At 32.8% G+C, this 17,439-nt stretch overlaps 2 protein-coding genes across 3 annotated transcripts in view; one reads left to right on the top strand and one right to left on the bottom strand.

Moving 5' to 3' along the window:
- The window catches only part of LOC129802818 (copper-transporting ATPase 1), a 69,998-nt gene extending 68,726 nt beyond the window's left edge, over nucleotides 1-1,272 (top strand). For both annotated transcript variants that reach the window (XM_055848918.1, XM_055848919.1), the window contains one exon: nucleotides 987-1,272. In XM_055848918.1, coding sequence (XP_055704893.1) covers nucleotides 987-1,116 — 130 coding nt within the window. In that variant the 3' untranslated portion in view covers nucleotides 1,117-1,272. The remainder of the gene's footprint in view (nucleotides 1-986) is intronic.
- Nucleotides 1,273-8,145: 6,873 nt separating this feature from the next.
- LOC129802817 (ras-related protein Rap-2a) overlaps nucleotides 8,146-17,439 on the bottom strand; it is a 78,221-nt gene continuing 68,927 nt past the window's right edge. Inside the window, exons 3-4 of the mRNA XM_055848916.1 lie at nucleotides 13,040-13,157; nucleotides 8,146-9,338 (exon numbers count right to left, since the gene is read on the bottom strand). Coding sequence (XP_055704891.1) covers nucleotides 9,181-9,338; nucleotides 13,040-13,157 — 276 coding nt within the window. The 3' untranslated portion in view covers nucleotides 8,146-9,180. The remainder of the gene's footprint in view (nucleotides 9,339-13,039; nucleotides 13,158-17,439) is intronic.

Genomic DNA, 17,439 nt, shown 5'->3' with positions numbered 1-17,439 from the left:
TTTGGTTCTCTTATTCGCGGAATTCAATAAGAAAAAGTGCATTTAGATTTACTTAGGGGAAAGTGCCCATGATTTGTACGATTCCAAGCTTTAAAATGACTAAATTTTTCCTATGTTTTTCAATAAATATGACTTATCGCACCCATATTTTAAGAACTAGGGGAAAGTGTCCTGTTTTTAAATTATATTGTGGAGTCACATTTATTCAGGAACATAGGAAAAACTTAGTATTCTAATTTTTAGTTCTCAAATTAGTCTCAACCTTGTTCTCAACTGTTTCAAACTGCTCCTTGCAGTGCGAACGCTCAAATTATTAATTTTTCGACACTTCTTTTCGACGAACCAGATGCGAGGATAGTTTTTCAAAATCCCCCTAGTTTTTCCTTGAATTTTGCAATCCAAAGCTTACACGCTTGTACAAGAGAAGAGCAATCTGGAACAGTTGGGAACTAATTTGAGAATCAAAAATTGAAAATTCTATTTAACTTTGCTTCATGTGAATGAGGCATTACCGGCATTACTCAATCAAACATAAACAAAAAGAGATGATGATTCATACCTTTACAACTCTCTTACTCGTCATTTGCAGCAGATTAAAAGCTTTACAAGCTTTAAATCGAAAAAATCGTGGAATAATTTGAAAATATTGCGCTTATAGGCTTTAAAAACAATTTGTTGGTATGAATTTGAACAGGACGATTTATTGGGAGCACTATTATAAATTTCCTGATATAATACAGCTACAAAATCTCGCTACATTCGCTTTATTTTCCTACAATTTGCTTTTTAACTTTGCTTTACTGAATCAGTGATTTTTCCTAAGACTTGCATGAAGCTTTTGGGATGATTTCCAGCAACTTTGCATGCTTTTCTTTCAACTTTTCTTCTGCACGTGGTAATAGATACAAAGAAAAATTGAAAGCACTCTCTAATGGGATTTCTTTAAATTTTTCATCAAAAAAAAAACACAAAAACGAATTATGCAGGATATTTGGACGGGTCAAGAGTTCTTCTGAGCCGCGACTTTTGGGTGAAGATGATGAATTGCGCATTGAAGTGGTGCGGTCTAGCAAATCAAAGTCGTACCGAGACTGCACAGAAATGCAGAAATTATGAGGAGGACAAGTGATGTGGGAAGCATTTGTGATACTGCGAACATTGATGACAGACTCCTTTCCAGCCTTCTTATGCGCCGAAAGACAGTACTTAGGACATTTTCTAATCATTTTACTCTCTTGTACCAACAAATAAATCTCAAGAGCTTTGAACATTTGCCTGAATCTTTTATTTTTTGGGGATTTGATGGTTTGTCTTGGTAAGGAAGATTGATGGGCAGTTCTTTTATGCAAATGGATTCTTATTTTGTTTGTCTTTGATCTCTTTGGTAAGTATAGTCTGAGCAGAAAGATTTTTTTATGGTGAATTAATAATAATAAGATGACAATCAAATACCCAAATTTTTAGAATAATCCATCAATTTAACGATGAGAACTTTGGATTAAATAACTTTTGTGGATTTCTCTTCGAAAAGAGAGCTTTTCAGAGATTGTTTGGAAACACTTTGAATGAAATTAATTGAATTAAATTATAAGTAAATACTTCATAATCAGATAAAAATCATCAAGTTTGAGTTGGACCTAAAATATTTTAATAACTTTGACTAAATGGCTAATATAGTGCAGATGCAATTGTGTAGTCACCAAAGACAAATTTGTTGATTTAATACAATTATTTGAAAAACTTACCTAAGCCTTTATCAAAAAAAAAAAAATAATAATGCCCTTTTCAGGTCTTCAGATAAAACTCCTATTCGATTTAATAGAACGCTCATAGGAGTCAACTTAAGGGGCGGATGGGCGTAAAATCTGCATTTTGATCATCCTCATTGCAATAGTGAACTATTGGATCCTTTTTGTAATGTTACTACAAATAAATTTACAGTAAAATAAGTTTATTTCAGCTTCTGGGAACTGTGATTCTTCTACTGGAAATTCGGTTTGTATTCTAACGATTCTAACTTGGAATGGCAATATCATACAGTGCCGGACAAAATTGTACCAATATTTCATAATTCTCTATAAAGCACTTAATATCTCAAGATCTAATTTACATTTTGACTGAAAATTTTTTTTCTTAGAGAGCTTTATTTTAAAGATACATATTGTGCCTTATTAGGATTTATTAGGAAAGGTACTAATATTTTTGTAGAGCCCTTTAAAAAAAGGAAGCATTGGTACAATTTTATCACTTGTACTCAAACGCTACTTTTGTTCTAAAATTTTATTTTATGAACTATTTACACGACATTGTGCAAGTTAATCAAATTTTAGAGTGTTGTAATCTAAGCTACAAAGTTTCCAAAAAGAGGCGATGGGTTCGCTGTGGTTATAATAGAACCGGAGATATGAGGGGTCAAAGTTCACGAAATTCAAAAAATCATATCTCCGGTTCCATTAGACCGATTTTGACGTGTGAGGGCTCAAACGAAAGATCTCACAAAATGCTACAACTTTCTAGAACAGAGGCGTGCAGTAATCGTTGAAACCGAATAAATGTCAAAATAAGTTTGTTCAGGTAGCGTTTTGACCATTGTCGTACAATTTTTATTTGACGTTTGCTCGGTTTCAAACGGTTCTTGGACACCTCTGTTCTAAACATTTGAACTTCGTGGGACCAACACCAGGGGCGCCATAGCCGGAAAACCAATTTCAATATCACATAACCTCAATTATCTCGACTGTCGCTGAACCGATTTTGATGATTACTTCGACATAATTCTAGAGGACATTTGTGTCTATATTTCGCTCATACATCATTTTTCGATCAGACGATGCCATCTGTCCGATTTTGCCTAAGTGTGAAAAAAATTGAAACCACCGAAACCACTCAGATGCCAATTTGACTGCTTCCACTCGACCAAGACACTTAAAATAGGGTTTTACAGTGCTGTCTCTCTATATGCACACTCTCTATATGCACAGCTTTTGTGTCGGTTGCATTCAAAATCAATTTGTTTACTTTGACAAAGTAATAAAAAAAATTATTGTCTTGGTAACTAATTTTTCTTGTTTTTAATTTTCTTAATTTTATTTTTTCTCTCTCATATTATATTTAAAATAACACGGGAAATTCAAGAACAAAACAAAAAATGATAATTTATTTTTAATGAAATTTCAAAAAAAGTTGTGCATATTCAGAGAGAGAACTCTCAAAAAAAAAGTAACCAAACTATGCATATAGAGACAGCACTAAATGAAAAGTCTTACAAAATACAACAATTCTTTGATATAGTTGAAGTTCATCAAATGAACACTTGGGGCTCTCTGGTCGAAAAAACGAGTTCAGAAACAAACAATCTCGATTATCTCGGCTTCTGATTAATCTATGAGATCAAGTTCTACGGCAAAATTATAGAGAACATTCTGGTCTACATTTCATCCGTATACACTCAGTCTCGGGATTATGAACATTTTCAAGACCGAAAAAAACGCGCGAAATGGCATTATGCATCGAGAAAATTTGCATACCCGCAGGCGGTTTCTTTTGAATGAATCGGCCGTAGAACGAATTTCGTGTGGAGTAAAATTTGTCAGAGCAAAAAGATTCAACTGTTTAAAAGAAATTCATCTATTACTGAACGAGAGGATTATGTCTTTTTCATCTTCTTTAAAACTTTTATTCTAATTCTACAAAAAGAAACCTTGTATTATATTTTCGAGACGTTGAACAAATTCAAAAAGTCCACCCGTATTACGAAGCGGACATCTTGTCATATTGTCTCCCAGTCATCCGGATAACGAAGCGGGCACTGTAGTTCTTAAAGGGTTACAGCATGCACTGTGTACTATGTCTAACTTACCCTGACTAACTTTGCCAGTTGATTTTTTTCGGAATCCAGAATGTTGAAAACATCTATCCTGCGAATAAAAGCTCGATCGCAGATGGTTGACTTACCCTTATCATCACAATAGCTGTGATTATGATAAGAGAGGACTTCTTTGTGACTTCAGGAAAAGTAAATTGAGATTGTTTCTCGACAAATAAAATAAGACAAGCAGTTTTCATATTAAATTTTATTCTTTTTTTCCTTACAGCATAAAATTGTGGGGTCGTTTTCTGTCGTTTACATTTCTTCAAGATTTCTCTATCCACCTGTTTTTTTTTCTCTCTCATCTTATCCAAGCACTATTATTTGAAAAATACCAATTTTCATTCCTCATTCCTTTGCTGCACTTTTGCTGCCACCTCTCTGTTGTCAAACCATCAATCGCATTTCCATCCCCCTTTCCCACCCAAACGGGGAAAGATCTGAAGGTGGAAATTCTCATGAGGGTGCCCTTTTCTCTAGTTCTTGAGAAGCAGCGACAAAGGATTTCTTTTTCCCTCCTTTCAGCTCAAGGAATTTCTTTTCCTTTTGAATTTTCACCTTTCACACATTCTCAGTTTCTTGATTGTTATACTTCTTTGTGTACTTTTTCTCTCTCACTCTTTCAATCTCCTTTCTCACTATCAATAAATCTTAGACAAATTATTTCTCTTTCTCTTCAATTTCTTCTCCCAAAGATATGATTCTTTTTCTGTTTTATTTTTATTTATTTTTTTACTTCACGTCTAATTTTCAATTGACGTTGAGATATTTTTTATACTCAATCTTCATTTTATTCTCATTTTTTTTTACTTTGTTCCATCTCAAATAACCTGTAATACATTTAAGTAAATATTTTTCTCTATTTTCTCCTCCACTTCATCTTGATTTCTTCTTTTTTTTTTAGTTCTTATTGGTAAAAGTTAATAATTATATAGAATAGCAATATTTTTTCATCGTCAATCTTTTCACGTTTAATTACTCTTGGCGGAAAATGGGATTTTTGTGGTGTTCTCGTGGAGAGTTTTCTTCGGGAGTACAGAAAAATATTTTGAGGAAATTGATGGAATATTTCTTTATAATGTTTCCTCAGAATTTTCAACTGTCTCCTTTCTGGTGAGTCACAGTTTATCATGACTATTCTTGATAGCAGTTTCACTTCATGGTCTTCATGTCGCATCAGAAAGCTTTAACCCCAAAATTAAGCTCTGCCCACAATTTTAGGCCACGCCCCTTTGGGAACAAATACCAAATTTGAAAAAAGACAATTCGTAGTACACTTCTGATTTTCTATTTAACCAATATTCAAAGTAGGTAAAGAATTGTAGCGCCGATAAATTTATCATAATTAAGGTAAAGTGCCCTAAAGTCGACCGGTTCCTCAATTCGACCGATAGAGTTATTTATTGAATTTATATATATTTGCACTAATATTTGGCGTATGATCTAACATTAATAGGTCAATTATTCCATAAATAAATACGAATCAGTGACAATTTTATAGAAATTCATCATTAAAACATTAAAATATTGACCACCGGTCGACTCGAGGGCACTTTACCTTAATCACTGAGAGAAATCCGAAAAAGTCAAAATAACATTCTGAAAATGTTTTGCTCACCGTTTATCGCGTTTTCGTTTTATTTATTAAATACGGTAATTGAGAATTTGCGTAAGAATTGCAATGAAAATGTGTAAAGCAACGAAATACCGTGAGCATTTTACTGTCAATGTGAATCTTTCCTACACTGAGAGAAATCCGAAAAAGTCAAAATAACATTCTGGAAATGTTAATTTTACCCTCTAGTATTGATCCGAAAACGGTGTAAATATTACCCTTTTTAGGTGTATTATGGGTTAAAGATACCCTTCTTTCAGGTTGATATTACCCTTAAAAGGTGTAAAATTAACATTAAAAAATGTTGATATATTTTTACACCCAAAAATTGTTAAAGTTATGACGAAAAAGTAAATCGCAGCCTCTTTTTTTTCTCAGTGTAATAATAACAATATGGCACAACATTCCATAGAGAACCTAGGCCTTATCACAAGTGAAATTTTTAGCCATCTATTATTATTTTCTTATTCAGGGATGAGACTGTTATTCTTATATCCCGTGGAATTCAAGACAGGAGTTTACTGAAAAAGATTCAAATAGTTTTTACTCTAAAAGAACCCCAATCATCTGTGCGAGGCCTTTGATTTGCAGATTGAGCAAGACGGTATTTTAACCCATTCAGTCAATGTATTAGAAATACTTGAGATAGAATGTTCATATTTTGGATTTAGTTTCTTACAGACCAATAGGGTAATTTGTCTAAAGCGAGACAGTTTGGAAAGTTGGACAAAGCAGTGTGGAATGTGAGACACCTCGCTAAAAACTTCATAATAAAGCAATTAAATATTTAAATTTTCGATAAAAAGATTATTAAACTAAATTTTATGATTATTTCAGAAGTTCTAAATGCAAAAGTCGTTATTAAACAATCAAAGAGTGACTTGCAAAAAGAATTTAAAAAATGTATTGTATGCATGATATTCATATCCTTGACATAGTAGTTGTCATTTTCTCTGTTTCTTATGGAAGTTGCTAGGAAAATACCAAAGTGTTTGGTTTGATTTTTCGGCATAATTTGTGAAATATTATTAAGTCCTTTGTGAAAATCGAAGGACATACATCTACTTAAAAGGTGAATAAAGAATATTTGTGAAATATTACATTTAGAAAGGATAGAAAAGTGATTTAATTTCATGTTGCTTTCAAAACAAGTTTTATGAAATCTTGAACAAGTTGATTTTGTGAATGAATTTGGTGGTTTTGTGCAGTGAAATCATGTTAACTAGAACGACAAAGATCCTTAAGTATCCGGAGAAATAGCTGCAACAGCAGTTAGCAGCTGATAAGGAGAAAATCTTCTGGAAAAGGCTGCAAGGATTTCCAGATTCCGTAGACCACTTCTTCTGATAGAGTGGATAGTAAATATCGCAAAAACTCCTGGAGAAAGACAAATAGGAGCCTCTACAGAACTTCCAAAGCAAGTGGAAAAGGATTTGGACGGATGGGGAATTGAAATGTGCTAAAAATTGCATTAGCTTTAAAACTGTAATTGTTGGACATCGCGAGGCGTCTGTGAAATTTACAGAACCTCTTTTTGGTTGGACGTCCAGGAAGTTCTTGGTAATTAGCGTTCTTCAACTGTTACCCGGACATAGAGGAGAGATTAGCATAACCATCTAATGTGCAAGTATACAGAGAAAACCCTCAACATTTGATTTTCTACATATTTTGTATGATATTTTCTCATTAATATCACTATGTCTAACTTTCCAAAATTTTGTTCATCTTTTCAAAATGTGTTATTTTTTAATTTCCGTGAATTTTCCGATTATTCGGTTGCAATATTTAATAACAACTGTTAAGATTCTGTAAAAACATTTGTCAAAGAATTCCATGATTAAAAAAAATGGTAAAAAATAATTATTTATTCAGTTTAAAAATGCATTTGAAATTGACTTTTTTCTTAAGTGTCCCGCTTTCCACCATTCACCCTAGATGATACTTTTGAAAAGAAAAAAAATTTCTATTATGGGGCGCGAGGAGCCGCTATCAAACATGTGTCTTAACGGTCACCGAATTTAAATTCTTTACATTAATTCAATAAAAATTCAATTGCTTTAGATAGAGTAACTATCCAAGAAAACAAATTGGCAATCAGAATTCGAATCAGGAAAAAGGACGAAGGCCAATTTTAACAAATTCTACGGGATGACGTATTTTTCGTTCGCCATTTTGAGCAAAAATTGTGCATGACTTTCTGCGAAGCGATAAAAGAACATCAAAGTGTATTTCCATCCTTGTCGGAATATTTCTCCCAAGTAATTGAAGGACTAAAGTAACTAAAAATTCATTCCCGACAGCAATTCGGATAACAATTGCCCAGGAATAAATCATCTAAAATCACTCACTTTGCGTATGATGTGTAATACCATAGTAAGGAATGGGTTAAGTTAGAAAGCAGCAAGTTATTAAAGTTCTTTATTAGTTTTATCAGTGCATTCAGAAGGATAATCATCACGGTTTATAAAATAATTTAATTATAGTATCAATATAGTAATGGGGCGTGGCCTAAAATTATTTAAAAGCGGATCTTACTAAGGGGGCCCAATGCTATCCCAGTGCGAAATAATGAATTGCGAAAGATGTCACGATTGCGAAGAATCCCAATTTCTGCGAAGAATTTTACAAAAATCAACTATCGAGCGAAAAAATGATTTTCCCATTTCTTTAATACTTCATCATTTATTTGATTATTACAAAAAACACATGATTAATAATTGTATTTCGTCACTTTGTCCACTTTTATTTGCCCAGCATTCACAGAGACTCCAAAATTTCTTTCATCTCTTTTTAAAAAAAAGTTCTTTTTCCTAAATTTGAGAATCAATTTAGTTCTTTTTTCTAATTAATTCTTCAACTCCTTTTTCTCTTGGTAAAAATTCTGAATGTTGTCGTTTCGAAATTGTGCAAAAATATTCTTTTCTATCCTCTATCAACTACATTTTTTCTCACATTCTCATCCCCCAAACATCTTTGAAATGTCTTAAGTTTATTTAACACTAAATTTTCTCACTTTTTTTTTGCATTTCAATACAAATATGATTTTTTTTTAATTTTTCGGTAGTTATTTGATATTTTTCTCACCTTAGAAATCTCCCGCACATATTTTTTTCTACAAATCCTTCTATTCGATGGACACACAAAAAGAATTTGAGAAAATCCCAATGTAATTTGCTCTTTCCCCAGAACAAAAAAAAATCTACAAGATTTACCATTTCTTTTCACTATTTAAAAAATTATTATCGACATTTTTTCACCACTTCCTTCTCCATGGTAATTTTTTCTTTTATTTATTTTTTTGATCCCAAAAATACACATTGATTTTTTTTCACATAAAAATTGTGTTTTCCTATCTTTTTTTTTGAGTCCTAAAAGATCAGTTATATTTTCTCTTTTTTCTCACAGTAAAAAAAAACACAACAAAATTAGTATACACAGTAAAATTATGCTAAAATTATTACTTAAAAAAAAGAAATATACAAAAAAATGCCGTCCTCACTTTTAGTTCTTTCAGGGATCAAAGGAAGGACATTTTAAGACACAATCTTATATTTTAAAAATCCTTCCCTTAGTGTCCCTACTTTTTGTTTTGTTTTGAATGTTATTTCGCAATATTTTTTTTTTCTGTGTTGCTCACCTAAAATAAATTGGTTAGAATGGAAAGATTGCAGAGAGAGGGGCGACTCCGGTTCTCCTTCTATAACAGTGTACAGCAGCAGTAGGATTTCTTTTGGCGCTTTTCCGACGTCATATTCATCTCTCGCACTATCGTGGCAAATACCTCATTCACGTTGATGCGATCTTTGGCGGAGGCCTCAATGAAGGGGCAATCCCACAGTTCTGCGAGGGTGTTTCCTACCAACCAAACAATAAACACCCCTTAATTAGTCTTCGTCCTGAACTTTCGATCCACATTTCAGGTGAACTTCAAGATTCAACAGTGCAGTTTTCTGTTTTTTTTTTCTTAAACCACCTCAAAATATTAAGAACAACGGTTTTTATAGCAGATTTTCGAATTTTTGAAAAATGGCAGAGTGTAGCCTGTCGAGCCTGTTCTTTCCTTACGTTATAATCCTTTTGTCGATGTATCCGATATCAGAAACCGTTTAGTATAGCCATTATGTGTGTCCTATGTGAATTACATCCCGAAATATTGAAAATTGCAGTTTTTATAGCACATTTTCGATTTTTGAAAAAAGGCAGAGTAGCCTGTCGAGCCTGTCCTTGCCTTACGTTAAAATCTTTTTGTCGATGTATCCGATATCAGAAACCGTTTAGTAGAGCCATTGTGTGTGTCTAAAAACACGTAAAAGGTTTTCCCTTCTGTTTTCTAGGTCAACATTTTTTTTTTGAAGAGATAAAAAACGATTACTAAAACAACTTTAATTTCTTCGTGTGAATTTTATCCATAAATAATGCGAATTATGGTTTTTATAGCAAATTTCGAATTTTTGCCAAAGGGTTAGCCTTTTCTTTTTTCAAAATGTTTTGTCTAGGGATTAAACCCAATGACAAAAAACTATTAAAATGCAATTTTAAGTGCTTAATGTGAATTTCATCCCGAAATATTGAGATTTACAGTTTTTATAGCAGATTCTCGATTTTCTTTCTAGAAAAAAACGCACAAGAGGTGGTGTTTCCCTTTTTTAGGTAATTTTGTTTTGTTAAGGTATCCAATGATAAAAAAACGATTGGTAGAATCATTTTGAGTATCCTATGTGAATTTAATCTGCCAAAATTGAGAATTACGAATCACAATTTTTATAGCAGATTGTCAATTTCATGAAAACAGCAAAAAGTGGGCTCTTCCTTCCCTTTTTTGGGGTCAAAATTATATATGGAATCATAATAACTGATTAGTAGATCCATTATGAATATTTTATGTGAATTTCATCCCGATTTGTTGATAATTATAGTTTTATAGCAAATTTTCGATTTTTGAAAAAAAAAATGAAAAAGGGCTAGGTTTTCTTTTACTTAGATCAACATTTATTGTCGAGGTACCCAACGATAAAAATGGATTAGAAGAATAATTTTAAGATCTTTGAGTGAATTTCATTTCGAAATATTTATTAAGAATTAAGTTTTTAAAAGTAGATTTTCGATTAAAATAAAACCCAACCTATTCTTTCTGTAGGTCTAAATTTTTGTCGAGATATGTAATATAATTTTTAAATATTATAAGTAAATATTATTCCGAAATATTAAGAATTACGGTTTTTGGTGAAGATATTTGAATTTTTGAAAAAGAAGAAAACAAGGGGTAACTCATATTGAGAAACCCTCGTCAATTGTCCGAGATACGCTTCGCGAAACCTGAGAAACCCAAAAATTGCATCGCGAAACCAGAGAAACCCAAAAATTGCATCGTGAATCCCGAGAAACTCAAAAATTGCATCGCGAAACCCGAGAAACCAGAAGATAAGATAAGATTTTGCCAGGAGTCAGTTCTCCATTTCGGATATTCCGATGCATCCAGGCCACCAATTGGGCCCCTTATGCTTCCCCACTGCTATTCTATCTTATCCTCCGGTACGGGTAGCCGCTCTATATCGCAGCTCTGTGAGCAGTCAGTGCCGTTACTATGTCACAGCATCCCTTCTCGGTGTGTGTTTCGGATCAGTGACAGCGAATATTTGTATCGATTGAAGTACCACTTTCATGTCGAAACTCGTTTTCGTACCAGCCTCTTGTTTTTAGGCGGTTCACTTTTTTTTGCCAATATGCACCATTGACATTACTATTCATTCATTCACTGGACGAATTCGAAGCCGATATGGCATGAGAAATCTTTTTTCTGCTGCCGCTCAGCTCCGAACCCACGACCTCGCAGTCACAGAGCCACTGCTCTATCCACTGACCCACTCGAGGCACTGAGAAACCAGAAACCCTTGTCAGAAAAAATGGGAATGAGTTACCCCTTGGAAGAAAAGGCTTAACCATTTCCTTTTTCGAATACTGTTATCTGACGTAGTTGTATATTTTCTTCAGTTTCTTCGGGTGTTCGTCAGAGGATTGTCTTCTTCTCAAACCAAAAGACTAAATTTTTCTCCAAAGCTTTCAACCCTCGGTATGGGTCTTCCTCATTGGGTCAATTACAATCTTTTGAATGATTTGGAATCGTCTTTCGTCCTCTTAACGCTACACATAGCCAGTAAAAACTTACTTTCATTCTTGAAAATTGGAATTTTTAGATATTATTACTAATTTTAATTTTGTTCATTTTTTGTCTATCTGCTGCTTTCTCTTCATATATCTAAATATCTAAATATAACAAATTTAAATATCTAGAAATTCCCATTTTCAAGAAAGAAAATAAGTTTTTAGTGGCTATGAGTAGCGTTAAGAGGGCGAAAGACGATTCCAAATCATTCAAAAGATTGCAATTAACCCATTGAGGAAGATCCATACCGAGGGTTGAGAGCTTTGGAGAAAAATTTAGTCTTTTTGGTTTGAGAAGAAGACAATCCTCTAACGAACACCGGAAGTAACTGAAGAGAACATTCTTTTTTTGGTCAATTTTTTTTGTTGAGGTATTTAATGATAAAAATCTATCAGAACAATTTTCCTTAAGATAAAAAACATTAAGGAGTTACCTTTCCTTTTTCTCTGAGTCGAAAAATTTTTGTTTAGGTATATTAAATCCATAGTAATCAAAATCGATTCCTGGAGTTTTTAAAATTAGTAAGCGGCACATGATCCCATGAAGCAACAGGACTTTTCAACTGAAAATCCCATCAATCATTGGATGAAATTCGAACATCTTCACCACCGGAGTTTTCTAGTAACTTAAAAGAAAACCCGAACTCGGGGAACTTGTATCATAGATCAAGTACCCTACCACTGGACTCATTAAGTGCCCAAATATAAACAACTTGTTTTTTGCGCACAAATCTTATTTGTATTTTACAATTTTTCCCCTTTTTGTGGTTATTATAGATGCATAAAACACGAATTTGTAAAAACATTATTAAGGAAAAATGTAGTATTAAAATGTGAAGCTTGTCAACCTTGCACAAATGAAGACTACAAACTACAAAGATATCTATCATTATTTTTATATCAAACATTTTTGAGAAAACCATCCCAGAATTACTTTACCAGTCTAAGATCTTATCAAACAATTAACATTTTAACAAGAAAATGAAATTTCACCTTTATATTCTCTCTAAATATCTTACGTATTTATTTAGCTGTATAGACAATTTTCATGGAAATTATCCCTCCTGCTGCGAATTTAGTGAGAGAAGGTCAGAAAAGTTCATTGAAGAAATTATTGAATTTATTATGTTGAAGAATCGCAAATTAAATAACTTTGTGTATTTTTGCCAAAATGAAAATTCCCCCTTTCTTCAACTAATTTAGTTTTTTTTGATGTTCCAAATCCAAATAGATGAGATAAAATCTCAGAACAGATATTCAGACATAAGGTACGCCTATAAATTCTTGAATCTTTGCCAAAATTCACTTTGAAAAGAAGGGTTTTTGAGGGTGGTACAGTGCAAAAATAGTAAATCATTCGCCCCATCTTGAATTGTTGGTAAAAATTGACTCACCTTCCTGTGTGGAGACTTCTCTTTGGCATTCTAAATCTAGTTTATTGGCGACTAGGAGAATAGGAGCCGGTTGACTTCCCTTAACACGACTAATAACATTTTTCATATTTGATATATCCTGAAATGAAAAGAGAAACACATTGATATTATTTATTCACAACATCCACTTGGACGATGCTAAAATCCTTATAATATATTGAATTATGGTTCAATGGGAGTGCTTCTGCAGAAGGAAAGCAACAGAGAATTGTAATAAATTAACATCAAATGGAAATAGAAATTCTTTCTCAGATTCCACCCTCTCCATATATAGCCATCATAAAGTGATATAAATTTGACTAATATTCCTTTCCAATTCACCAATAAATTCTATGTGAAAAGTTCTCATTCTCCCTTCTTTTGTTAATTTACTTTTACTTTGACTTCGTGGAGACTCTCTGGCGACTTCTTTGACTTGGAACACGCATATACTTTTGGCAAAACTCTTGTGGGAAAAGAAACACGCCTGAGGAGCGAATGAAATGGCAAAAAAATAAACAATGAGGGTTGAAAAAGAAAATTTTCAGTGTCAAGCTGAATTAAGGCGTATTTTGTGGTTGGGGATAATTTTAAGCAGAACTTTAGCATTATATAAAAATGAATAGAAACTTCAAACATGTTTCAAACCTTCAGTTTTACTTAATGCCGAAAGGACATAAACTGGCGCTAGTGTACATAGATACAGTAGACTCTCTCTCAATCGGGCATATGGGGCAAAATGTCATCCAAATTATCGAGAGATTTTGGCATCAATATCATTGTAAATTCCACAAAAAACACTCAAATATAAAGAATAAATATAAAACAAGAGGAACTACAGCGGATTTGAATAAATTTTATTTAAAATCAAATGTGAAAATTGTCTACAAAATTTTGCGCCCGACTGAAAAAGAGCCGATTGAGCGAGAGTCTACTGTAATAATAACCGTCACGCCCTAAAAAACCTTTTAAAGTCTTTTCTTTTCTTCTGTTTTTTCTTATTGTTTTTTATCATTGATCATATTTTATTTAAAAAAAAACTGTTGTTGACGATGACCAGAAAAATGTTATATCCTCACACAAAGTTCTTTATTTTTTAACTTGTGAATTATATGCTTATATCCTAAAAATAGTTAAGAATAATAATAAATAGATAATATTTCTAAAGACAAAGTTTCCAAAAAACAAAAATTACCGAAGACAAAGATTCCAAAGACAAACAGGAAAAAACAAAAGTGTAAAAAGCAAAATGGAAAAAACGAAGATTCCCCATGCCTTTGTTAATACATTTGGTATTTGGAATCTTCATTTTAAAATTCGGATTCGTTTTTAAGATCAATTTAGAGTTCAAATATTCTTTTTGAAATTGATAAGATTGCTTATCGGTCCAACATAGGCAAAACATATTGTTTATAAGTCTAACAATTTCGCAACGTTTATCAATTTTGACTTTGTTTCTCATGTTTACTGGTTCACACCGATTTCAAAGGATTAACAATCTTCAAAAAACCGTATTTAAATTTATTTCCACCTCCTGATTTTCATTACCGGTCAAAGACGTTTCAGACTTATCAGAAGTTTAAAAACTTTTTAAAGAAAGCCGATTGTCATCATAATTATTTTCACCCGTTTATCCCTATTGGGGCCGCGGGCTCATGACATTGACTTCAGGAAGATATTCGGGTTTGATCTCAAGGTGCTCCTAGGCAAGATTCTGAATTTGATTTAGCTACCTTGTTCTAGGTCTGTTCCGAAGTATAAGTCTACTCACACTGACAATTAAGCTCCCCTTCAAGAGCTCAATAACGTAAAAAGCTTATTAGCACTTTACGTTGAAGTGCCAATTCGAGATCGATTCTAGATATACGGATTATCTAGATGGCCATTTTATCTATGGAATATTAAAAAAATTAAGTCACTTGTCCCAAGATCGATTAAGTGAGGGTTATCGAAAGATCTGAAGCTAGTAAAGCCGTTATCTTTAACCTTTTGGACTTGGTTTACCTTAAAAGATCAAGGGATGCTACATTTTTTTAAAGTATTTTTTTTTGGAAGTTTTTAATATTGATTGATTCTTCATTCCTCTTCTTGTTCACCAGTTTATAACCGAATTGTTCTAATCCTTAAATGATCAGAAAATATGTTCAAATTTAAACAACAGGGGAATGTATCGTTCTGACACTTAACGAGGTGATAACGGTTTAGCATTATGCAAATTTTTCATCTTTGTCTTTGAAAATTGGTTAAAAGATGCTTTGCAACCTTTTATCTTATTGATAAAATTTCTGCTCAGAACATAGGTACCTATCTTAATTATATGACTCAATTTCCAGGTCCTCAGAAGATTTTATATATTACCGTTCATTCGCTATAGATCTCAAAACCTTTATACCAGTTAAAGCAAATGGTTTTAATTTTCTATTAGGAATATTCATTGCTTCAAAGGCTTCAAAGTATTGCATTATTTTTCAACCCCTTAAAGTCTTGTTACACAAGTTTCCCTTTTCTATTTAAACATTCCTTTTTTTTGTATTTGAAAACCCCGAAGTGTGTGTCTTATTTATTCCAAAGTGAACACAAAGTGCGACTTTCTTATCCTTCGAGACGCTTTTTTTTTCGTATTTCCTTGTTCACTTTTCAATGTGTCTTTTTACCCTCATAATTTTCTTCCATTTCGTGTACTGCCCTTTTCGTTTAGCTTTAATTTTAAACGGAGGCGACACGAAGCCTGACCACTCATCTTAAATTCTCTCTCATTCTCCCTTATTTTTATTTATTCCCCCATGAATAATTAATAATTGTGATATTTTTACGCGTTCCAAGTGATAAACAACAAGTTATTGTGATTATTTTGTAAGTTCACATTTGTGGGTGGTGTACAATAAAAAAAATTGCGATTCATGCAAAATCAATACTTAATTTTCTCTTTCTGTCTTTCACCCACAAAACTTTTCCCCTTACAACGCATTTCTTAGCGCGCTACGAGACAGTTGAGGAATTAAGCAAAAACTTTTCCAAGGGGTAGACAAATTCTTGGGCTAAATATATATTTTGTAGTCAAGGATTTTCTCTTTTCGATAAAAGTGCTTGAAAATGTGGATAGAAGAGGAGATTATTTCTAAATTTTATGGAAAAATGGAGCTTGAATAGTCAAATTGATAAAGCTCTGCCATTTAGAATAAAACGTTACCTTTAACAAATAATCATGTGTTAATTTAAAGCTAACGTTGTTAACTTAACTCAATAGTAAGTGTAATTAAAAGGTAAATATTTTTAGGACAAATTTATTTGGATGGAAATTCAATTAAAACATGAATAACGTCTGTATTTATTCACTCATTCATTTTTGAAATAATATAGGGAGAGGTGGGGCTACATTGTTATACAGTAGACTCTCTCTCAATCGGGCATATGGGGCAAAATGTCATTCAAATTATCGATAGATTTGGGCGTCAAAGTCATTGCAAATTCCACAAAACGCTCAATTACAAAGAATCATGATAAAATAAGAGGAACTACAGCGAATTTTGAGCTTCATAATTAAACGTGAAAATTGCCAACAAAATTTTTCGCCCGATTGAAAAAGACCCGATTGAGCGAGAGTCTACTGTACGATTTTTTCGCATATTTATAAAGTAAACTGGGTTTCAACATGATGTAATTTAAATAGAGAAAACAATTGTGGATCTAAATGAAATAATTATAAGGATCATAAAAAAAATCATATATCAATGTAGCCCCACAGCTCAAAGTAGCCCAACCTCCCCCTACTGTGGCATCTGAGTAGTAACAAGGCAAGAGTTTAGGGTGAAACTGCATTACTGGTTTATTCAGCCTACACTAAGAGAAATCCGAAAAAGTTAAAATAACGTTCGATCCCGGGTGGAGACAGGATTTTTTCCAGTCTCTATTTGGGTTAAAATTGTGGTTGGGAATCACTTGTTCTGATTGTCGTTCTCTGTGCATAAACACAAAAACTTCTTGGGATTACGTACCAAGCGAACAGATTCTGTTCAATCACTTTCAAAGTTAAAATAACATTCCGGAAAAGTTAATTTTACCTTTCAGTATTGATCCTAAATCAGTGTAAATATTACCCTTTTTAGGTTATTAGGGGTTAAAGTTATCCTTTTTCATGTTACTTTTACCCTTTAAGAGGTGTAAATTTAACATTTAAAAATGTTAATATATTTTTACACCTAAAAAGTGTTAAAATTATGAGGAAAAAAAGTTAATCGTACCCTCATTTTTCTCAGTGTACAGCTTATTCAGCTCTTCGTTATCCGGTTGACAGGGGGTCAAAATGACATTTAGGTTTTTTTAATCTGGTTAACGGTATTTATATTTGTGTTAACCGAAATCAGATAGATCGAGGCTTATGT

The sequence above is a fragment of the Phlebotomus papatasi genome, chromosome 2 (assembly GCF_024763615.1).
Source record: "Phlebotomus papatasi isolate M1 chromosome 2, Ppap_2.1, whole genome shotgun sequence".
NCBI lineage: Eukaryota > Metazoa > Arthropoda > Insecta > Diptera > Psychodidae > Phlebotomus > Phlebotomus papatasi.
This window is presented reverse-complemented; position numbering and strand designations above follow the sequence as displayed.